The sequence below is a fragment of the Felis catus genome, chromosome B4, assembly GCF_018350175.1.
Source record: "Felis catus isolate Fca126 chromosome B4, F.catus_Fca126_mat1.0, whole genome shotgun sequence".
NCBI classification, from domain to species: Eukaryota; Metazoa; Chordata; class Mammalia; order Carnivora; family Felidae; genus Felis; species Felis catus.
This window is the reverse complement of record NC_058374.1, coordinates 16503223-16526372: the sequence shown is the minus strand read 5'-3', so window position 1 is coordinate 16526372 and position 23150 is coordinate 16503223. Positions and strand designations below refer to the sequence as shown.

General features: G+C 39.0%; 1 protein-coding gene across 1 annotated transcript in view; it reads left to right on the top strand.

Moving 5' to 3' along the window:
- ST8SIA6 (ST8 alpha-N-acetyl-neuraminide alpha-2,8-sialyltransferase 6) overlaps nt 1-23150 on the top strand; it is a 151925-nt gene that overhangs the window by 88559 nt on the left and 40216 nt on the right. The window contains exon 4 of the mRNA XM_023256403.2: nt 18838-18924. Within this exon, the coding sequence (XP_023112171.1) occupies nt 18838-18924 (87 nt within the window). The remainder of the gene's footprint in view (nt 1-18837; nt 18925-23150) is intronic.

Here is a 23150-nt window from a genome sequence, read left to right as displayed (position 1 = left end):
TAAAAAGGTGGGGGGGGGGGGTAAACATTTAACAGGACACACGCATGCATACCCCTTCTCTTTCATGCTGAGAAACTGGAAGGCAGGAAGGATTATTTGGGTTAATGGATTGGCTGAAACGACTGAATGAATATCTAGTGAGCTCACATCCAAGCTTCTCAGGCACCACAGTGAAGGAGGGCTTCCCTTTAACATAGGTGCGTTGTGAACAGGAAAAGTAAGTGAAAGTCAGCACTGGAAAAAAAATATTAAGTAGAAGCCATAATCCATGGAATAAGGAAAATGTTCCTTTGAACTTACTCAGAGGAGTTTATGACCTTGTCACATTTCATGCTTAGGTTTAAACATGCATTTTCCGGATTAACAAGGACAACCAGCCTGTCCTTGGGATTGTGTTGGGCTCAAAGTGCTCAGTCCTTGAGATCCTGGGCGGGGGTGGGGAGAAAGAGACAGTCTAGAAGGGGAAACCAACATGTAAACACAATAAAATTCAATGTAAAAAAGGCTATTGTTGGAGTATTGGTTTCAGGTACTCTGGGAGGTAGGAAGTAGCAATTTACTAGCTCTCCAGGGAATTCTTTTAAAGGCAAAACCATTTAGATACACTGTAAATTCATAGTAACTAGATTTTGAATTTTAGATATTTGATCCTTAACAATGGCTGATGTACATTGCTTATTATCTGAGTTATATCTCATGGAAAATACAATGTTTTAGCCCAATAATGAAGATTTTGAAAGTTTATTGAGGTGTAAATGGTGTGCACCAAAGTATGACTTAAATGTACAATGTGCAGAATATTGGCGTATGTAGGCAGCATGAATACAGTCAAGATGATGAACATCTACACCTCCCACGAAAGGTGTCTCATGAAATTGATTTATCCTGACCATTGTCCAGCCCCACATGCTAGCCTTCTTTTCCAAGCAGCCTCTGGTATGCTTTTTGTTACTGTAGGCTAATTTTCATTTTCTGAAATGTAATCTACATTGTGTACTCTTTTTGTCTGGCTTTGTTCATACAGCATAATTATTTTAAGATTGATCATGGTTCTGGCAGGTATCAGTAATTCATTTCTTTAATTTTTTTTATGTTTATTTTTGAAAGAGAGAGAGAGCTTGAGCAGGGAAGGGGTAGAGAGAGACAGAGACACAGAATCCAAAGCAGGCTCCAGGCTCTAAGCTGCCATCACAGAGCCTGATGCAGGGCTCGAACACACTGACCACGAGATCATGACCTGAGCCAAAGTCAGACACTTAACTGACTGAGCCACCCAGGCACCCCCAATAATTCCTTTCTTTATTTCACTACATAAAAGCAACTCTACCCCATTTGATGTGTATGCCACGATTTGTTTATCCATTCACATCATAATGGACATTTAGGTTACTTTTAGTTTGTGGCTGTTACAAATAAAGCTATGAATATTAGTGCACAAATCTTTGTGTGAATATAAGTTTTCATTTCTTTTGGGTAAATACCTAGGAACCTAGGAGTAGAATATCTGGGTTGCATGGCAGGTGTTTACTTTTTGAAGAAACTATCAAATAGCTTTCCAAAGTAGTGCATATTTTACCTTCCCACCAGTGGTGTGTGAGAGTTCCAGTTGACAAACATAGTCAGTCTTCAGTTTTAGCCATTTTTTAAATATTTATTTATTTTTATTAAAAAAATTAATGTTTATTTTTGAGAGAGAGAGAGAGAGAGCATGAGTGAGCAGGAACAGGGCAGAGAGAGAGAGAGAGAAACAGAATCTGAACAGGCTCCAGGCTCTGAGCTGTCAGCTCAGAGCTCGATGTGGGGCTCAAACTCACGAACCATGAGCTCATGACCTGAGCCGACGTCAGACATTTAACTGACTGAGCCACCCAGGCGCCCCTCAATTTTAGCCACTGTATTAGGTGTGTAGTGGCATCTCATGATGATTTTAAATTGTATTTCGCTACTAACTAATGTTGTCGAACATCTTCTGATGCATTGGTTTGCCACCTGTCTTGCCATCTTTGGTGAAAGGTCCCTTCACATCTTCTCCCAATTTTTAATCGGGTTGTTTGTGTTATCATTGAATTGTAAAAGTTCTTTATATATGCTGGATGTACATTATTCGCCAGGTATGTGTTGTGCATGTATTTTTTTCTCAGTCTGTGTCGTGTCTTTGACCTACAGTGGTTACTGAGAAATAGCCTTTTAATTTTGATTAAGAGTACTTTGTAGATTTCTTTTATGGTATGTACATTTTGTGCATAGTATGTGTAAAACAGAGTCATTAAGGTTTTTCTTAGTTTTCTTCTAGAAGTTTTACAGTGTTTGTTCTTATACTTACATAAATGATCCAAATTATTTTAGGTTAATATTTGGGTGTGGAATAAAATAAGAATGGGGAGGATTGTTTTTTAATAGATAGGTATCTAATTTTTCCAGCAGCATTTGTTAACAAGATTATTCTTTTTCCATTGAATCACCTTGTTTAAAAGCTTTATTCTTGGATTTCCTATTCTTCCATCAATTTATTTATCTATCTTGATATATATAAGATGCTGTGCCACTTATTATAACACCATAGTCAGTTTTGAAATCAGGTAGTATAACTCTTCCAAATTTGTTTTCATATTCTTTTAAAAAAAATTTTTTTAACATTTATTCATTATTGAGAGAGAGAAACTGAGCATGAGCAGGGGAGGGGCAGAGAGAGGGGGAGACACAGAATCAGAAGCAGGCTCCAGGCTCTGAGTCATCGGCACAGAGCCCGACGTGGGGCTCGAACTCACAAACCATGAGATCATGACCTGAGCCGAAGTGAGACGCTCAACCAACTGAGCCACCCAGGCACCCCTGTTTTCATATTCTTTTGGCTAGTCCAGGTCTTTAAATTTCCACATGAATTTTCAATTTCTACAGAAATTATTTCTCAAATTTTGGTTACAGTTGCACCAAATATATATATGTATATATATGTATATGTATATATATATATACACGTGTCTATTATCTATACATATATATCCACATATATATATACATATATACATATACATGTACATATACATGGCTACCATTCTAATTATCTTGACTCTTCTGACCTGTGGACATGGGATATTACTCCATTTATTTAGGTCTTCTTTAATTTTTCTCAGCTCTATTTTGTTCTTTTATTAAAAAAATTTTTTTTAATGTTTATTCTTGAGAGAGAGTGAGAGACAGAGTATGAGCAGGGGAGGGGCAGAGAGAGAGGGAGACACAGAATCTGAAGCAGGCTCCTGGCTCTGAGCTTTCAGCACAAAGCTGGATGTGGGGCTCAAACTCATAAACTACAAGATCATGACATGAGCCGAAGTCAGATGCTTAACTGACTGAGCCACTCAGGTGCCCCTATTTTGTTCTTTTAAATATAAAGGTCTTCACATCTTTGGTCAGACTTATTCCTGAGTATTTTATATTTTTGATGTTATTGTAAATGGAATTGTTTTAAATTTTAATTCCAATTTTTTATTGCTAGTGTACAGAAATATAATTTTGGTCTATAATATTATAAATTATAAATATAATTATTGATCTTGTGTCTGGCAAGTTTGCTAATTTTTTTTGTAGATTCCTCAGATTTATCTCTGAATAAAGATAGTTTTATTTCTTTTTAATCTAAATGGCTTTATTTTTTTTTCTTGTCTTATTGCAATGGTTAGACCTTCAGTACAAGATGGAATAGAGATAGTGAGAATGTACATCCTTGCTTTGATGCTGATCTTAGGGAGAAAGCATTCAGTCTGTCATCAGTATGTAGGCTTATAGCTGACAGGTGTTTTTTTTTTTTTTTTTGGTAGATACTTCTTATGAAGTTTTGTAAAATCCCTTTTTTATAGTTTGCTGAGAGTTTTTATTATGGCTGAATGTTGACTTAGGTGAAATGCTTTTTTTAAATGTACATAAATTATTATTTGTTCTTTTCCTTTTTATTCTATTGGTATGGTGAGTTGCATTAATTGATTTTCAACATTCCATTCCTGAGATACACTCCATTGGCCATAGTGCTTTATACTTTATACATATTGTTAGATTCAATTTGCCAATGTGTTTTGTTGAGGATTTTTGCATCTGCATTTATAAAATATGTTGGTCTGTACATTTTTTTTCTTTTAGTGTCGTTTTCTGTTTTCTTTATCAGGGTAACTTTATACAATGAGTTGGAAAGTGTCCCTCTGCTTCAATTTTATAGAAGCATTTATGTAGAATTGGTATTAATATTCCTGAAATGTTTGATAAAGTTCTCTAGTGAAGCTATCTGGGCCTGGAGGGGTTTTTTAAGGACACATTCAGCTGGGATGGATTTTAATTATAATTTTAATTTTATTAATAGCTGTAGGACTATTCACGTCTTTTCTTTCTTTTTTTTTACACTCATCAAATTTTTCTTGCTCTAGTGTCTTAATCCCTTAGTATTGTATTGATAAAATGATCAAGTAATAAACTTATGTATAACCTCTTATATTTTTAAATTCAATTTATTTAAACTGAAAAACAAAAATGAAACAAACCAGTTTACCCATTTTTCCTACCCTAACCCCTACCCTCTGCCTCTGGCAAGCACTAATCTGTTGTATCCCTGTGAGCTTGGTATTTTTAATTTTTATTTTTTAGACTTCACAGATAAGAGAAATAGTACTGTGTTTCCCTTTCTCTGACTTGTTTCACTTAGCCTAATGCCCTTGAGGTCCGTCCATGTTGTTGCAAATACAAGATTTTTATCTATCTATCATCTATCTATCTATATTTTAAGTTTACTTATTTATTTTTGAGAGACAGAGTGTGTGAGCAGGGCAGGAAATGAGAGAGAGGGAAAGAATCCCAAGCAGTCTTCATGCTGTCAGGACAGACCCAACCTAGGGCTCAGTGTCATGAACCATGAGATCATGACCTGAGGTGATATCAAGAGTTGGATGCTTCACTGACAGGTCATTCAGGTGCTGAAGATTACATATATTTTTTTAATGGCTAAATAATGTGTATATACTATACTTTCTTTACACATTCATCTATTGATGTACACTTAGGTTGTTTCCCTATTTTAGCTATTGTAAATAATGCTGCAGTGAACATGGAGATACATATATCTATTTGAGTTTCTTGTTTACATTTTCATTGGATAAATACCCAAAAGTAGAATTGCTGCATCGCATAGTAGTCCTATTTTAATTGTTTGAGGAACCTCAATACTATTTTTTAGAGTGGCTGCACAAAATTACATTTTTACCCACAGTGCACAAGGGTTTTCTTTTCTCTACATCCTCACCAACACTTGTTATTTCTAGCTTTTTTTCTTATAATAGCCATTCTAATAGGTATGAGATGGCATCTCATTTTGGCTTTTATTTACATTTCTTTAATGATTAATGACATAGAGCATCTTTTCATGTGCCAGTTGACCATTTGTATATCTTCTTGGAAAATGTTTATTCAGATCCTCTGCCCATTATTAAATAAGATTGTTTTTTTAGTATTGAGTTGTATGAGTTCTTTATATATTTTAAATATTAGCTCTTTATCAGATACATGATTTGCAAACATTTTCTCCTATTCAGTGGACTGCCTTTTTGTTTTATTGATGCTTTCCTTTGCTATGTGGAGTTGTTGAGTTTGATATAGTCCCACTTACTTAGTTTTGCTTTTGGTATCAGATTGAAAAAATTATTGTCAAAACTCATGTCACGTAGCTTATGGTCTGTGTTTTCTTCTAGAAGTTTTATGCTTTTGTGCCTTACATTCAAATCTTTAATCCATTCTGAGTAAGTTTTTGTGAGCGATGTAAGGTAGTGGTTCAATTTCATACGTGCTTGTCTGATTGTTCCAACATTGTTGAAGATACTGCCCTCTTTCCCCATGATATATTCTTGGCTGCTTTGTCATAAATTAATTGACCATCTATGTGTAGATTTATTTCTGGGCTCTCTATTCTGTTCCACCCATCTATTTACCATCCTGTTTTAGTTGCGATAGCTTTGTAATACAGTTCAAAATGAGGGAGCGTTTTCTTCTTAAGATAGCTTTGGATATTCAGGGTATTCCATGGTTCTATACCAATTGTAGGATTCCTTGTTGTATTTCTGTGAAAAATTGTGATAGGAATTGCATTGTATCTGTAGATTGTGTTGGGTAGCATGGATATTTTAACATTTTTCCAATTCATGAGTGTGGAATACCTTTCCATTTATTTGTGTCTTCTTTAATTTCTTTCATTGATATTTTATAGTTTTCAGCATACAGGTCTTTTACTTCCTTGGGTAAATGTCTTTCTAAGTAGTTTATTCTTTTCGATGGAATTGTAAGTGAGATTGTTTTCCTAATTTCTCTTTCTGATAGTTCATTGTTAGTGCGTAAAACACACAACAGAATTTTGAGTATTAATTTTGTATCCTGCAACTTGACTCAATTTGCTTATAAATTCTAAGTTTGTTGATGGAGTTTTTTAAGATTTGCTATATATAATTTTTCATCTACAAATAGTGACAGTTTTACTTCTTTTTTTCTAATTGAAAGTCTTTTATTTCTTTCTCTTACCTAAAAAAAAACATTGCTTGCATTCCTGGAATAAATCCCACTTGGTATTGGTGTGTGATCCTTTCAATATATTGTTGAATTTAGTTTGCTAATACGTTTCTGTTGAGGAGTATTACATCTGTTCATCAGGGATATCTGGCTGTAATTTTGTTTTTCTTTTGTTATGTTCTTACCTGGTTTTGCTATCAGGTTAATGCTGGCCTTGTTAAATGAGTTTGGCAGAGTGCAATACTTGTCTGCTTTTTGGAAGAGTTTGAGAAGTTTTTTTTTTTTTTTTTTTGGAATGCTTGGTGGAATTCACCAAAGAAGCCATAGTCTAGGACTTTGTTTGTGGGGAAGTTTTTGATTTACTCATTCATTCTCCTTACTCTTAATTGGTCTAATCACTTTTTCTGTTTCTTCATGATTTAGTCTTGGTAGGTTTTATGTTTCTAGGAACTTTTTAAAGGTTTTCCAACTTTTTGGTGTGTAATAGTAATAATGTCTTATGATCCAATTGGTCTCTGGTATCAATTGTCACATCTTTCATTTGTTTTTTTTTTTTAAGTTTATTTATTTTTTTATTTTTAAAAAATTTTTTTAACGTTTATTTATTTTTGAGACAGAGAGAGACAGAGCATGAATGGGGGAGGGTCAGAGAGAGGGAGACACAGAAGCTGAAACAGGCTCCAGGCTCTGAGCGGTCAGCACAGAGCCCGACGCGGGGCTCGAACTCATGGACTGTGAGATCATGACCTGAGCTGAAGTCAGACGCTTAACCGACTGAGCCACCCAGGTGCCCCTATTTATTTTGAGAGAGAGAGCATGTACACAAGCAGGGCAGGGGCAGAGAGGGAGGGAGAGAATCCCATGCAGGCTGTGTGCTGTCAGCCTGCAGCTTGTTATGGGGCCCAGTCTCACGAACCATGAGATCATGACGTGAGCTGAAATCAAGAATTGGACATTTAATTGACTGAGCCACCCAGGTGCCTCTGCCTCTCTTTAATTTCTGATTTTATTTATTTGAATCTCTTTTTTCTTGGTAATTCTAGCTGAATGTGTCAATTTTGTTATCTTTCCAAAGAACCAACTCTTAGTTTCATTGATTATTCTTTTGTCCTTTTTTATCTTTAATCTCTATTTTATTTATTTTTGCTCTGATCTTTGTTTTTTCTTCTATTGACTTTACGCCTAGTTTTTTTCTTCTTTTTCTAGTTTCTTGAGGTATAAAGTTAGGTTGTTATTTGAGACTTTTCTTCTTAATGTAGGCGTTATTGCTATGAACTTCTCTCTTAGAATTGCTTTTGCTTTGTCCCATAAGTTTTTGTATATTACATTTCCATTTTCATTTGTATCAAGATCTTTTTTATATCAATTTTGATTTCTTCTCTGACCCATTTGGCTGTTCAGTAGCATATTGTTTAATCTTCACATATTTGTGAATTTTCCAGTTCTCTTCATGCAATTAATATCAAGTTTTATACCATTGTGGTTGGAAGAGGTGCTTGATATGATCATTTCTCTTAAACTTATTAAGACTTGTTTTTGTCCTAACATTATAAATTTTGGAAAATGTTCTATATGTACCTGAGCAGAATGTATATTCTTCTGCTTTTGGATGGAATGTTCTGTAGGTATCTGTTAGGACCATCTGGTCTAATGTGTTATTCAATGCTGATGTTTCCTTAATGATTTTCTATCTGATTGATCTATTCATTGATCTAAGAATGTTATTAAAATCCCATACTCTTACTGTTTGCTGTTTATTTCTCCCTTTAGGTGTGTTAATATTTGCTTTATATGTTTAGGTGCTTCTGTGTTGGCTACGTAAATATTTAGAAATGTTTTGTCTTCTTTTGGATTCACCCCTTTATCATTATGTGATGCTCTTCTTTGGCTCTTATTACAGTCTTGGTTTTAAAGTCCACCTTGTCTGATATAAGCATAGCTATACCAGGCTTCTTTTGGTTTACATTTGCATGGAATATCTTTTTCATTCCTTTCACTTTCAGAATGTGTGATTCCTTACATCTAAAGTGAGTCTCTTGTAGGCAGGATATAGGTAGGTCTTGTTTTTTGTCCATTCAGCCCCTCCATGTCTTTTAATTGGAGAATTTAGTCCATTTACATTTAAAGTATTTATTTGAACGTATGTACTTACTGCCATTTTGTTCATTGTTTTCTGGCTGTTTTTAAAGTTTCTCTCTGGTTCTTCTTTCTTCTCTTGCTGTCTGCCCTTGTGGTTTGATGACTTTCTTTGGTGGTATGCTTAGATTCCTTTTTGTTTATATTTTGTGTATGTACTGTAGGTTTTTGCTTTATGGTTACCATGAGGCTTACATATCAAAACTTATATCTATAATAGTCTATTTTAAGTTGATAACAGCTTAAGTTTTATCACATTGTAAAGCTCAATATTGTTACTCTCCTGCTCCATGTTTTCTGTTTTTTGATGTCACATTTTATATCCTTTCTATTGTATATCCTTTAGTTATTGTATTCATAGTGATTTTTACTTCTGTCTTTTAGCCTTCATGTTAGCTTAATAAGTGATTAATCTACTACCTTTACTATGTATTGACCTTCTCAGTGTATGATATATTCTTCTTTATTTGTTTTTGTTACTAGTTCATGCTCCTTTTTTTAATGCTTGGTCCTTTTAACATTTCTTTTAAGGCTGGTTTAATGGTGATGAACTCCTTTAGCTTTTGTTTTTCTTTAGAACTCTCTCTTTTTCAAGTCTGAATGATAATTTTGCTGGGTAGAGCATTCTTGGTTGGAAGTTCTTTTTCTTTCAGCACTTTGAATGTGTCATGCCACTTCATTCTGGCCTATAAAGTTCCTGCTGAAAAATCTTCTTACAGTCTTATGTGGGTTCCCACATAAAAAGTTTGTTTTCCCAAAAAAAAAGTTGTTCTTGTTTGGATTTTAATATTCTCTCCTTGTCTATAACTTTGACATTGTAATTGTAATATGTCTTGATTTGGGGTTCTATGAGTTCCTCTTATTTGGAACTCTCCAGGAATCTTGGATCTGTAAGTCTATTTCATTCCCCAGGTTAGGGAAGTTTTCAGCCGTTGTCTTTTCAAATAATATTTCTGCCCCTTTCTCTCCTCTCCTTCTGGGAGCTGAATGATATGAGTGGTAGGCCATTTGATGTTTTCCATAGGCCCCTTAAACTATCTTCACTTTCTTTTTATTCTTTATTCTTTTTGCTGCTCTGATTGGGTGACTTCCACTGCCTTGTCTTTGAGTTGAGTGATCCTTTCTTCTGCTTCATCTAGTCTGTTGTGGAACCTTTCTAGTATATTTTTCAGTTCAGTTATTATCTACAGCTCTGTGACTTCTGTTTAGTACTTTCTTGTATTTTCTCTATTTTTTGAAGTTCTTGCTATGTTTGTCCATTTATCTCCCCAGTTCTGTGGACGTCTTTATGACCATTACTTTCAACTCTTTGTCAGGTAAATTAGTTACCTCCATTTCATTGAGGGTTTTTTTCTGACGCTTTGTTGTTTCTTCATGTGGAACACATTCCTCTCTTTCTTAGTTTTACTTAACTCTCTGTGTTGATTTCTATAGTAGTAGATGAAAAAAAATAACCTCACTAATCTTAAAGAAGTGGCCTTGTGCAGGATATGAGCTTTGTGACTCAACCCTGCCCCAGCTCTTGGTTGTATCTGAAACCTTTGTGCTTGTCCAAGCAGACTATTATATTTTTGAGCTCTTCCAGTAGTTAAGTGTGTACTGGTACTTGCCAGTGCCCCAGAGGGGAAGATCTCAGCACCAGGTTCTCACTGGAAGCCAGACCCTCAGACATCAGCTTTTTAAAGTATGCCAGTATATACAGTCCTATGGGACTGTAAGCCTAAGCCCTGCATCCACCAGAGTCAGGTGATCTGGAGGTGATGGCAATAGCAAAAACCAAAGCCCCCGATGAATGTAAACCTCTTCTCTGGGTGATAACTGACAAGCTAGAGCAAGACAAAGAGAGACGGCCAAGATGACATCCACAGCCTGCATTCTTTGAAAGCTACTCTGTAGGCCATCAATGTGTGCCAAACCTTGGGGTGCCTGGGTGGCTCAGTCGGTTAAGCGTCCGACTTCAGCTCAGGTCACGATCTCACGGTCCGTGAGTTCGAGCCCCGCGTCGGGCTCTGGGCTGATGGCTCAGAGCCTGGAGCCTGTTTCCGATTCTGTGTCTCCCTCTCTCTCTGCCCCTCCCCCCTTCATGCTCTGTCTCTCTCTGTCTCAAAAATAAATAAATGTTTAAAAAAAAATATGTGTGCCAAACCTGAAGCCTGCCCCTCAGACCATAGCTCCAGGATGAGCAAAGAAGCCTCCTTTACAGAAAGAAGAATGGTAGCCTCCCAAGAACTATCATACTGACTGCTACAGTCCCAGGGGACCCAGAAAGGCAAGCCCCTCCATTCACCAGATCCAGGTGACCACAAAGTGTCACCTGGGTGGCAGCCACAAATGCTGGAGCATCAGACAAAATAACCAGGGTGCCAGACATGGAATGCCCCTCTCCAGAAGACGTTGGCACTCTGGAGCACAGCAAAGGATGAGTGTGAGGACAGCACCTACCCTCAAGGACTCTGGAAAGGATTATAGTCAGCCCCCAGGTGTATGTTCAGTTGGAAGCCTGCCTCTCAGGGCACAGTCGCGATGATTAGTCAGTAGGCCTCCTTCACTAAAGACCAAATTCCCGGGCCTGTTGCCTCTTGCTGTGTCCTGAGGATGGTCAGTGTTTAGGAATTCTTTCTCTGTTGGTTACAGTCCTGTGGGATCCATGAGTGGCCCCACTGGCCACCAGAGCCAGGTCATATCCCTTAACGGCAATCCCCAAAATCAGGGTACCAGACGAGGAAGGGTATGAGCTCCTTTCTGGCTGACACTGATTGCAGTCCCGTGGAACCAGGATTGCAAGTTCCCCTGGCCTTTCACGGCAGGCAGAGAAGGTGGCAGCTGCAGAAATCAGGGCACCGGATGTGTGGAAGCTCCTGGGATATTCTGCTGTTCTAGAGACAGCAAGGGGAGCATGAAGGTGGCATCCGTCAGTCTCCATCCCTGGAGAATGGTCCTTGAGGCTCCTAGATATGAGTGTTAAAGTAGATGCCTGTCCCCATAGCCCAGTGCTTTCATAGAACAGGTGAGACTCCTTCACTTCAAGTCCAGGGCAGTCAGCTGCCGTGGCGCTGGGGCCTGGGGCGGTGGCAGACGGAGTCCAAGCACACAAGCACTTATTAGAAGGTTCTCAGACTGCTTCAATTTTGTGGGTCTTGGGACGTGAGCCTCACTCACTGTATTTCCAAGTGAGATGTTTGGGGGCTCATCTTTCAACTGTATGTCTTGAAAATTGAAATGCATGCTGTGGGATTCAAACCCTTCACTCCTCAGGGAGAAGCTCTGGGTTTTGAGTTCCCTCCTAGCTGTGGGTCACTGCACTGGCGGTGGTGGGGTTCATGGTCATGCTGTGTCCCAGCCTTTCCTACCTACCTTGACGTGGTTTCCCTCTCCTTGGCTCAATGTGTAGCTGTTGGTCAGCTAGCGTTTAGTTTTTTAGGGTTTTTTGGTTTTGTTTTGTTTTTATGAGAGGAAACGGTTGTATGTATAGCTGTAGACTCTGCGTCTGTGGGAGGAGGTGAGTTCAGGATCTTTCTACGTCACCGTCTTAAACCAGATCTCTTCTATATTTTAACTCCACCTTCAAAGCTGGCAACGTTGCCTCTCTCTGAACATTTTCCTGTGGTTACTCATATCTCCCTCTGATTCTGACCTCTCTTTCTTCTTGAGAGAGCCTTTGTAGTTTGTGTCTTTCAACAAATATGTCCATTGTATCTAAGTTGTCAAATTTTTTGGCATAAAGTTGTTATTCTGCTTTTATGTCTGTAGGACTGTCAGTCCTGCAGCCTCTGCCATTGGTCTCATGGTGGTGATTTGTATCTTTTTTACCCGAGCAATGCGACAGTACGTTTGTCAATTTTATTCTTGAAACGAAACAGCTTTTGATTTCATTCTTTCTCTTTTATCAGTTCCTGCTCTTATCTTGTTTCTTTCATGGGTGTGTGTCTTGCTCAGGAAACGACTTTGTCTGATATGAATATACCCGCTCCAGCTTTGTTTAAATTAGTACCACTGTTATATTTTTTCGTACCTTTTTACTTTTAATTTGTTTACATATATGAAATGATTATTTTGTAAATAATATGTGATTGGTTCCTGCTTCTTTCTTTCTTAGTTTTTTAAATATTTTTTATTTTTTTTATATTTTTTGAAAATTTTACTTAAATCCAAGGTAGTTAACATATAGTGTCATAATGGTTTCAGGAGTAGAATTTAGTGATTCATTGTTACATATAACACCCAGTGCTCATCCCAACGAGTGCCCTCCTTAATGCCCATCATCCATGTAGCCCATCCTCCGCCCCCCGACACCCTTCCTGCAACCCTCAGTTTGTTCTCTGTATTTAAGAGTCTCTCACAGTTTGCCTGCCTCTCATTTTTATCTTGTTCTCATTCCTTTCCCCTATGTTCATCTGTTTTGTTTCATACATCCGCATATGGGTGAGGTCATATGGTACTTGCCTTTCTCTGACTGGCTTATTTCACTTAGCATAATCCACTCTAGTTCCATCCACGTTGTTGCAAACGGCAAGATTTCATTCTTTTTGATCACTGAGTAATATTCCATTGTGTGTGTGTGTGTGTGTGTGTGTGTGTGTGTGTGTGTGTGTGTGTGTATAAACATACCACATCTTCTTTATCCATTCATCAGTCGATGGGCATTTGGGCTCTTTCCATAATTTGGAATATGGTTGTTGATAGTGGTGCTGTAAACATTGGGGTGCATGTGCCCCTTCCAATCAGCATTTTTGTATCATTTGTATAAATAGTAGTACAATTGCTGGGTCTATTTTTAATTTTTTGAGTAACTTCCATATTGTTCTCCAGAGTGGCTGTACCAGTTTGCATTCCTGCCAACAGTGCATTCCCTTTCTCCACATTCTTGCCAATGTCTGTTGCTTCCTGAGTTGTTAATGTTTGCCATTCTGACAGGTGTGAGGTGGTATTTCATCATGGTTTTTAATTTGTATTTCCTTGATGACAAGTGATGTTGAGCATATTTTCATGTGCCTGTTGGCCCTTTGGATGTCTCTTTTGAAAAAGTGTCTGTCTATTCATGTCTCCTGCCCATTTTTTCACTGGATTATTTGTTTTTTGGGTGTTGAGTTTGATAATTTCTTTATAGATTTTGGATACTAACCCTTTATCTGATATGTCATTTGCAAATATCTTCTCCCATTCCATAGACTGCCTTTTAGTTTTGCAGATTATTTCCTTTGCTGTGCAAAAGCCTTTACCTTTATGAGGTCCCAATAGTTCACTTTTGCTTTTGTTTCCCTCACCTCCTGAGACATGTCAAATAAGAAGTTGCTGTGGTTGAGGTCAAAGAGGTTGTTGCCTGTTTTCTCCTCTAGAATTTTGATGGCTTCCTGCCTTGGGTTTTGGTCTTTCATCCATTTTGAGTTTAATTCTGTATATGCTGTAAGAAAGTGGCCCAAGTTCATTCTTCTGCATGTCACTGTCCAGTTTTCCCAGCACCACTTGCTGAAGAGACTGTCTTTTTTCCATTGGATATTTTTTCCTGCTTTGTTGAAGATTCGTTGGCCATACATTTGTGGGTCCATTTCTGGGTTCTGTATTCCATTCCACTGATCAATGTGTCTGTTTTTGTGCCAATACCATACTGTCTTGATGATTACAGCTTTGTAATACAGCTTGAAGTCTAGAATTGTGATGTCTCTGGCCTTGGTATTCTTTCTCAATAGGGCTTTGGCAATTCGGGGTCTTTTCTGGTTCCATACAAATTTCAGAATTGTTTGTTCTAGCTCTGTGAGGAATGCTGGTATTATGTTGATAGGGAATGCATTGAATGTGTGGATTGCTTTGGGTAATATCGACATTGTAACAATATTTGTTCTTTCTATCCACGAGCCTGGAATATTTTTCCATTTCTTTGTGTCTTCTTCAATTCTTTCATAAGCTTTCTATAGTTTTTAGGGTCCAGATCTTTCACCTCTTTGGTTAGGTTTATTCCTAGCTGTTGAATGGTTTTCAGTGCAGTTGTCAATGGGATCGATTCCTTGATTACCCTTTCTGCTGTTTCAATCAATGTATACAAATGCAACTGATTTCTGTACGTTGATTTTTATATACTGTGATGTTACTAAATTCATGTATCAGTTCTAGCAGTTTTTTGGTGGAGTCTTTTAGGTTTTCCACAGAGTATCATGTCGTCTGTGAAGAGTGATAGTGCGACTTCTTCTTTGCCAATTTGGATACCTTTTATTTGTTTTTGTTGTCTGATTGCTGAGGCTAGGACTTCCCAGTACTTTATTGAACAACTGTGGTGAGAGGGGACATCCCTATCATGTTCCTGACCTGAGGGGTACAGCTCTGTTTATCCTCATTGAGGATGATATTAGCTGTTGGTCTCTAGCTTACCTTATTGTAAGTAGTTGATAAGACATACAAATTAACATACAAAATATATGTGTTAATTTGGCTGTTTATGTTAGTCCTGATCAACAGCAGACTATTGGTAGTTAAATGTTTGCAGAGTCAAACGTCCTATGTGGATTTTCAACTGCACACAGGTTGTTTAAAGGTCAACTGTGTACATCTTTTTCTCATCACAGTCTCCTTTCCAGTGATTTATGTCAACCCCCTTTCTGGCCTCTGTCGTCAGGCGTTGATTTCTCCCTATGTTATGAACTCCCCTATAAATTATTATTATATTGACTTTAAACAGTCAATTATTCATTAAAGAGGCCTAGAAAAATAAGAGAAAGTTTTTTGTATATATTTACGTATTTACCATTCCTAGCGCGCTTTGTCACTTTGGACCGATCCAGATTGGCTCTTGTTTCCTTTTCCTTCCGCCTGAAGGACCCTAGAATTCCTGGTACTGTGGGTTTGCTGGTATGAAGTCCTTCAGACTTTGAATGTCTGAGAAAGTCCCTGTATTTGCCCTCATTTTTTGAAATATTTGCTGACTATAGAATTCTAGGTTGAGAGTCACCCTAAATCATGTTCTTCAGTTTAATGATACTGTTCCATGCCTTCTGATTTGCGTTGTTTCTGACAAGTCTATTGTAATCTTATTTTGTTTCTATACATGTGTTTCTTTTCTCTAACTACTTTCAAGATTTTTTTTTCTTTATCACCGCTTTAAAGAAATTTTAGTATTGTGGTATTATTATTATTATTATTATTATTTTACATTTCTTGTGCTTTCAGTTTTCTGAGCTTCTTGGATCTATGAGTTTATAGTTCCCATTTGAAAAATTTGCCACCGTAATTTTTTCAAAAAGTTACTGGTCTTTTCTCTCTCTTTTTAAAATTCTTTTAAACATTTTTATTTATTTCTGAAAGACAGAGAGAGACAGAGCATGAGCGGGGGAGGGGCATAGAGAGAGGGAGACACAGAATCCGAAGCAGGTTCCAGGCTCTGAGCTGTCAGCGCAGAGCCCAACATGAGACTTGAACCCACCAACTATGAGATCGTGACCTGAGCCGAAGTCGGACGCCCCACCGACTGAGCAACCCAGGCACCCGTTTCTCTCTAAGATCATAATTTCCCATACATTAGACCAACTCAAAGTTGTCTCACGGCTGAATGATTCTCTGTAACTTTTTCAATCTTTTATTTCCTATTATATTTCATTTTCAATAGTTTCTATGGCTCCGTCTTCAGGTTCACTAATCTTACTATATCTGCCATACATCATGAGAAACTTAATTTTTTTCATCTAATAAATGGCATTTAAATAAAACTTGAAACTAACGCATTTAGTTTTTCTGGCAGGATAGTAATTTCATACCTAGTGTACTTTTTGTGTTATGTGTGATCTTGATGACTTAAAATACACTTGTGATTCTCACTGATTTAATTAGAACATTGTGTTTGGCTCCTTCCTTTTTGTTTTCTCTCTCATAGAGCTTTGTGAGACTGCAATTCTTTTATGACTTTGCCTGATAGACCCTGGTCGCTGGCCTGTTTTGAATATATTCGAATAACTAAAAGCCATGCCTTGGTGGTAGACAAGCCCCTCCGGACAGGAGGAATACTTACAGTCTCATGTCTCTGTTGAAGAGCCAGAAATTGAGAGAGCCTTGGGTAGACTACTGAATGTGTCTGTCTGTCTTCCTTCCTTCCTTCCTTCCTTCCTTCCTTCCTTCCTTCCTTCCTTCCTTCTTTCTTTTTTCTTTTCTTTCTTTCTTTCTTTCTTTCTTTCTTTCTTTCTTTCTTTCTTTCTTTCTTTCTTCTTTCTCTCAGCTTAACACTGTCTTATAGAAACTCTGGATGTCTTCTGTCATGTGGAGACAGGTAATATTCACTCCAGCCTAGGAAGTGTCACATTTAAATTTTTTTTTTCAACGTTTATTTATTTTTGGGACAGAGAGAGACAGAGCATGAACGGGGGAGGGGCAGAGAGAGAGGGAGACACAGAATCGGAAACAGGCTCCAGGCTCTGAGCCATCAGCCCAGAGCCTGACGCGGGGCTCGAACTCACGGACTGCGAGATCGTGACCTGGCTGAAGTCGGACGCTTAACCGACTGCGCCACCCAGGCGCCCCAGAAGTGTCACATTTAGACAAAGCTTTGGGGCTAGAGTGTATAGATCTCTCAAGCCACTGGTGTACTAGGAAACATCTTAGAACCCATGGGAGTGAGATAAATCTCTTAAGGTTAGGTGCCTGGGTGGCTCAGTTGGTTGAGCGTCCAACTTCGGCTCAGGTCATGATCTCACAGTCTGTGGGTTCGGGTCCCACATCAGGCTCTGTCCTGACAGCTCAGAGCCTGGAGCCTGCTTTGGACTCTGTGTCTCCTATCTCTCTCTCTGCCCCTCCCCTGCTCATGATCTGTCTCTCCCTGTCTAAAAATGAATAAAAAACATTAAAAAAAATCTGTTACAGTTCGAAACCTGTATGCAAGTAAAACTTTTTAACTTCTCCTGTGGTAGCTTTTTGCTTCGCTTCTCCTTTAGTACATTACAGTTTATCAAGATTTTCAGATTTTCTTAGCTGGGCCAATGGCAGCCAAGGGAAAATATTTTTGATTTAAAAAAAATTTTTTTTAATGTTTATTTCTGAGACAGAGAGAGACAGAGCATGAATGGGGGAGGGGCAGAGAGAGAGGGGGACACAGAATCCTAGGCAGGCTCCAGGCTCTGAGCTGTCAGCACAGAGCCCGACGCGGGGCTCAAACTCACAGACTGCGATACCATGACCTGAGCCGAAGCCGGACGCTCAACTGACTGAGCCACCCAGGTGCCCCTATTTTTGATTTATTTTGAAGAGAGAGATACCCATAAGATAGGTAACGTTCAAGGGGAGAGGAGTTGTCAGAAGGTTGATGACCTTCTCCACCTGTAACAAATACCTCTCTCAGAGCTAAGCTTTAGGGGGTCTGCATTTTGCTGGATGGGGATGGGGGAGTGATTTCTGACAGGGTTTTCCATAGCCCTGTCCATTCTCCACCCACCTATCACACACACTCTGTCTCCTTACTGCAGAGCCTTGATCTCAAGTAGCAGGGAAAATAATGACTAGGATATTCATTGAAAGAACTTTAAGGGCTGTTTTTTCACTCAAAGGGGTACTTGCATTTTAAATGATAACCCTTAAAGACTAAATAGGCTATTCTAGGATTAAAGGAATTAATGCTTAATAATGGAATTTTGGATAGAGGGAGATTTACTGAGGACTGGAATCCTGCAAAACTGTACCGCTGAGCCTATAGATATTTTATGCTAATATACATCTCTCTTAACTTAGTTTCATCTGTTTTTTTACTATTCAAAGTTAAAATTTAAGATAATTATTTTAAGGAAATTTTGTCTATATATCCCAAGGTGTATCAGTCAACTTAGAGTATAAAAAAAGGATAAACCATGTATTTATGGGAAACATCTATAAGATATACTTGTCAGTGAGTTACAGCAAAATGAAATGGCTATAAAATATGAGTGTGAGTTGGGGTGCAGTCATGGTTTATTTGTAATTCTAGACTTACATGCAAATTACACATTCCTACATCAACATAATAATTCTTTCTAAATTTGTGTTCCTAGGTTTTTGGAAATGGGTATGATATTTAGTTATTTCTACATTACCTTATTTCAGAAAATATTTAGAGAGCTAAAGTGAGTAGATTATAATAATATCCTTTGGGACACTTAATACATTTGTTTAGCAATATGTGAGATCTCTGTTTTCTAATTTCACCAATTTGACTTTTAGGTGTTTAGAGAGTGACTATCTTCCGATTATCAGAAATATACAGAGCTGCCCGTGGAGACGACAAGAAGAAGAATACGAGAATTTTAGGTAAGACGTTTCTTCATCAATATTATGAGATTAAAAAATGTCTTGTATATTGGCTTTGTGAGGGAAATAACGTGTTGTTAGAAAGAAGAGTAGAAAGGGCCAGCTGACCACCAGATTGATTTAATTCTAAGCCCCCCCCACCCCGCCCCGAGGCACGTGGCACTCTGCCCCCGTCTCCCTGTTTAGAAATTTTAATTCTTTTATTGGAATTAATTAATTACAAAAATCCTGAATTCAGAAAGAAAATTTTGTTGGACTCTTTATGATATTTTAGAAGACATGGCTTCTTTTTTAGAGCATTTGCGTTGGTATGTATTTATTTTGTGTATCTGATTCATATAACCACATATATAACAGGATAGCATTAGTGAATGTTTGGAAAACGTGGGCGGGGGGGGCGCCTGGGTGGCTCAGTCGGTTAAGCGTCCGACTTCGGCTCAGGTCATGATCTCACGGTCAGTGAGTTCGAGCCCCGCGTCGGGCTCGGTGCTGACAGCTCAGAGCCTGGAGCCTGTTTCGGATTCTGGGTCTCACTCTCTCTCTGACCCTCCCCCGTTCATGCTCTATCTGTCCCTGTCTCAAAAATAAATAAACGTTAAAAAAAAAAAAGAAAGCGTAGAGGGAAAATGTCTTCCAAGGTGCCATCGCTTCAGAACAAAAACTGCGCTCCTTTCTGTGTTTTCCCCTCCAGTTTCCTTGTTAGCTTTTTTTTTTAATTTAATATTTATTCAGTTTTGAGAGACAGAAAGCAAGCAGGGGTGGGTCAGAGAGAGAGACACACACAGAATCCGAAGCAGGCTCCACGCTCCGAGCTGTCAGCATAGAGCCTGAAGCGGGGTTTGAACTCATGAACTGTGAGATTATGACCTGAGCCGAAGTCAGACACCCAACTGACTGAGCCACCCAGGCGCCCCATCCTTGTTAGCTTTTTAACACGAGCAACATTCAGGAGTGTGAGTTGCTCCAGCTAATAACCGAGAGAGGAACTCAAACTGACAAGACCAGGTTATCAGTGGGTGATTATAGAGCTCTCCTGCCCATGGATAACTTGGAGCCACTTAACACAGAAATAAATGGGGTCAAACCACTTTGCTGCTGGGGGCGCATGATCCTTACGTGGGACCCTTTACTCCCAGTCATACGGCCCACCCCGGCCAGTTGTCTCTGGGCTGGCCTGGTCCTCCTTGCTCTGCCCTTCTTTGCCCGCATTCTGATTCTTTGCTGTGCATGCAACACAGGTTTTCTTTGGTGCCAAGTTATTTTGTCATGTTACAATCCAGAAATATGTTTTTATCTTCACTGGTTCATATTTTCAGACTTGAAGCCTTGAGTCTTTTGAAGACCTTCTTAAAGAGATTATTTTCCCTGGAGATTCTCTTTTGTTTAAAAGTTGGTTTTTTTGTTTTTTTTGTTTTTTTGTTTTTTTATTTTTATTTATTTTTGAGAGAGGGAGAGTGTGTGTGTGTGTGTGTGTGTGTGTGAGCAGGAGAAGGGCAGGCAGAGAGAGAGGGAGACACAGAATATGAAGCAGGATCCAGGCTCCAAGCTGTCAGCACAGAGCCCAATGCGGGGCTCAAACCCACGAACCATGAGATCATGACCTGAGCCCAAGTCAGACACTTAACTGACTAAGCCACCCAGGTGCCCCTCCCCGGAGATTCTCTTAAGAAGTTTCTGCTCCTTGGCTTGCTTTCTGTGGGAAGGCAGCTCTCTTTACTTACACAGCCCTGTGGTTCAGCCTGTCCCACCTTCAGTCACTTTAGGCCCAGGTCATTGGACCAACTGCCTTTTATTCTGCTGCCAGTCTGAGAGGGGTTGTGGCCAGCTCCACTGCATGAAAGAGTAACTTCCTGGTTGTGTTAGAGCTCAGAGTGAGTGAATATTTTCCCTCTGTTGGGTAGACTCCTGGATGTCATTGACTTCCTGTAGGATACCATTAAGCATCTTTCCTAACTGACATTTCAGGGCGAGGGGCTAGATAAAGGGATTCTTCTGTATTTAGTTTCCAGGATATTTCATGCTACGTAGTCTGATATAGAATGAACGTGTCCCCTCAAAAGTCATAAATTGAAAGCCTAATTCCCCACGTGATGGTATTTGGAAGTAGAGCCTTTGGGACATGATTAGGTTCTGAGGGTTGAGCCCTCATGAATGGGACTAATGACCTCATAAGAGGTCTCAGCCTGCCCTTATGCCCCTTCCACTATGTGTGGACACGGCAAGAAGATGGCCATCTAAGAACCAGAAAGTGGGCTCTCAATCTGCTGGCACCTTGACCTTGCATTTCCCAGCCTGCAGAACTCTGAAAATACACTTCTGTTGTTTATAACACATCCAGCGGATACTGGTCTGCTATGGCAGCTGAAACGGACTAGGACACAGTCCTACTCAAGACGAGACTTGAGAGATTCCCGTGACCAGGAGACCAGATAGAAAGTTAACCTGGACAGTTGTAACTTAAATGATCACAGGGTCAATGAGTGGCAGAAGAGTCTGGTTTAGAGAGACTTTTCTACCGGTGCAGAAGAGACAAAAAAGGAAGAGGGAGATATTGAGGTATTGAGGTATTAAAGATTAGTCCAAAATGGTCAGCTGGAGAGACTGATGAGAAGTGACACCGGTCACAAAGCAGGGGGGAGAGGAACTTCTCCTTCCAGCTGTGACGTTGCCTTCGCTTGAACCTCCCACGGATAATGCAAGGAAAACAAAGTATACTAAACAAAGCGCGCTGTTTGAGGGCACTGGTGAGCTACCAAGGCAGGGAGAATTGTCAGAACTAAAATCCAGAAGAAGAAGGAAGCCAAGGGAGGTGAGCCCTGCGTTTGAGGCCACTTTTCCTCACAAGAAACTTGCTGAATGCAAAAGTGAGAGCATGGCTGACCGGCAGAGAAGCTGGGCCGAGCTTCCGACAATCCATAGAAAAGACCAGTCCTCTAAAGGAGCGAAGCCCAGATTTGAATCATTTCCGCCCTCGATTGGATTTGGATCTACCCTAAGCCCAGATGTCTGATAGAAACCAAAGCAAGTCCTCTCTAGAAGAAGGTAGCCTCATTCTGGGCCTTAAATAATCTGTGCAAATTTTCACACATCTAGCCCAGTTAAAAAAGTAATTCTCTTCAAAGGTTTTTTTTTTCTTTTTTTTCCTTTTTTCTTTCTTTTTCTTTTTTTTTTTTTTTATGATAAAAATCAAGAGTCTTCCAATCCAAAGCCGCTTGAGAGTCGCTGCTGCAAATGATGCCAATAGAAGCTGTGGAAATAGAGGAAATGCAGACAGAATGACCATTTCCCCCTTAGTACCGTCTTAGTATAAAAAGCACATCAGTAACCGTGATGACTCCCCACGGCCCGTCTATCCCTCCAGGACCAATTTACGTAAACAGCTGGGACTATAACACTTACTGTTTGTTGTCATGGGAGAGAAGAGTCACAGTGACATTTATTTATCTGCTTGAGTATTTATCATATTGTAATGTTCTTTTTATGGGCATATTTATAAACTAAATTATGCACACCCTCAACAGAAGTCTGTGCAATTAAGTAATAATAAGCTGCCCACTTTCCGAAAGTTTTGCTAATACAGCTGGCCAAATCTGGGGAGTTTCGAGCTTATTTGTAAAACCGGTAGTGCAGAAACACCTCCTTTTATTAACGATGGACGATTGCCCATTTGCTTTACGTGAGCATTTTACACCAAATTGAAAAAAAGTGAAATGTGACCCTTAGAAAGGTGATACCGTAATTTTAAAAGGGATTCTAAAAGGTGCATTCAATTATGATGAATATGAGCAAATGAATATATTCTAAATTCACCTCCAGCCTGATTGTTGAAACTCCCAACTGTTGACACGAAGGGGCTGTTGGGAAATCATGGGACTTCTCTGGCCACGTGGTCTAAAAATAAGATAGTTTTTAAGAGTTATTTTCCTTTTCTTTTTCTTTTTTTTTAAGGTTTATTTTATTTTGGGGATAGGAAGAGAAAGAGAGAGAGAGAACGAGCCAGGGAGGGGCCAAGAGAAAAAAATAGAGAATCTCAAACAGGCTCCGCACTGCCAGCACGGAGCCCGACGTGGGGCTCAAACTCACAAACCATGAGATCATGACCTGAGCCAAAGTGAAGAGTTGACGCTTAACTGACTGAGCCACCCAGGCATGCCTAAGTGTTATTTTCCTTAAATAAATATGCCACTTACTAGCAGGAGGGATGCATTTTGCTAATCAACCAATAT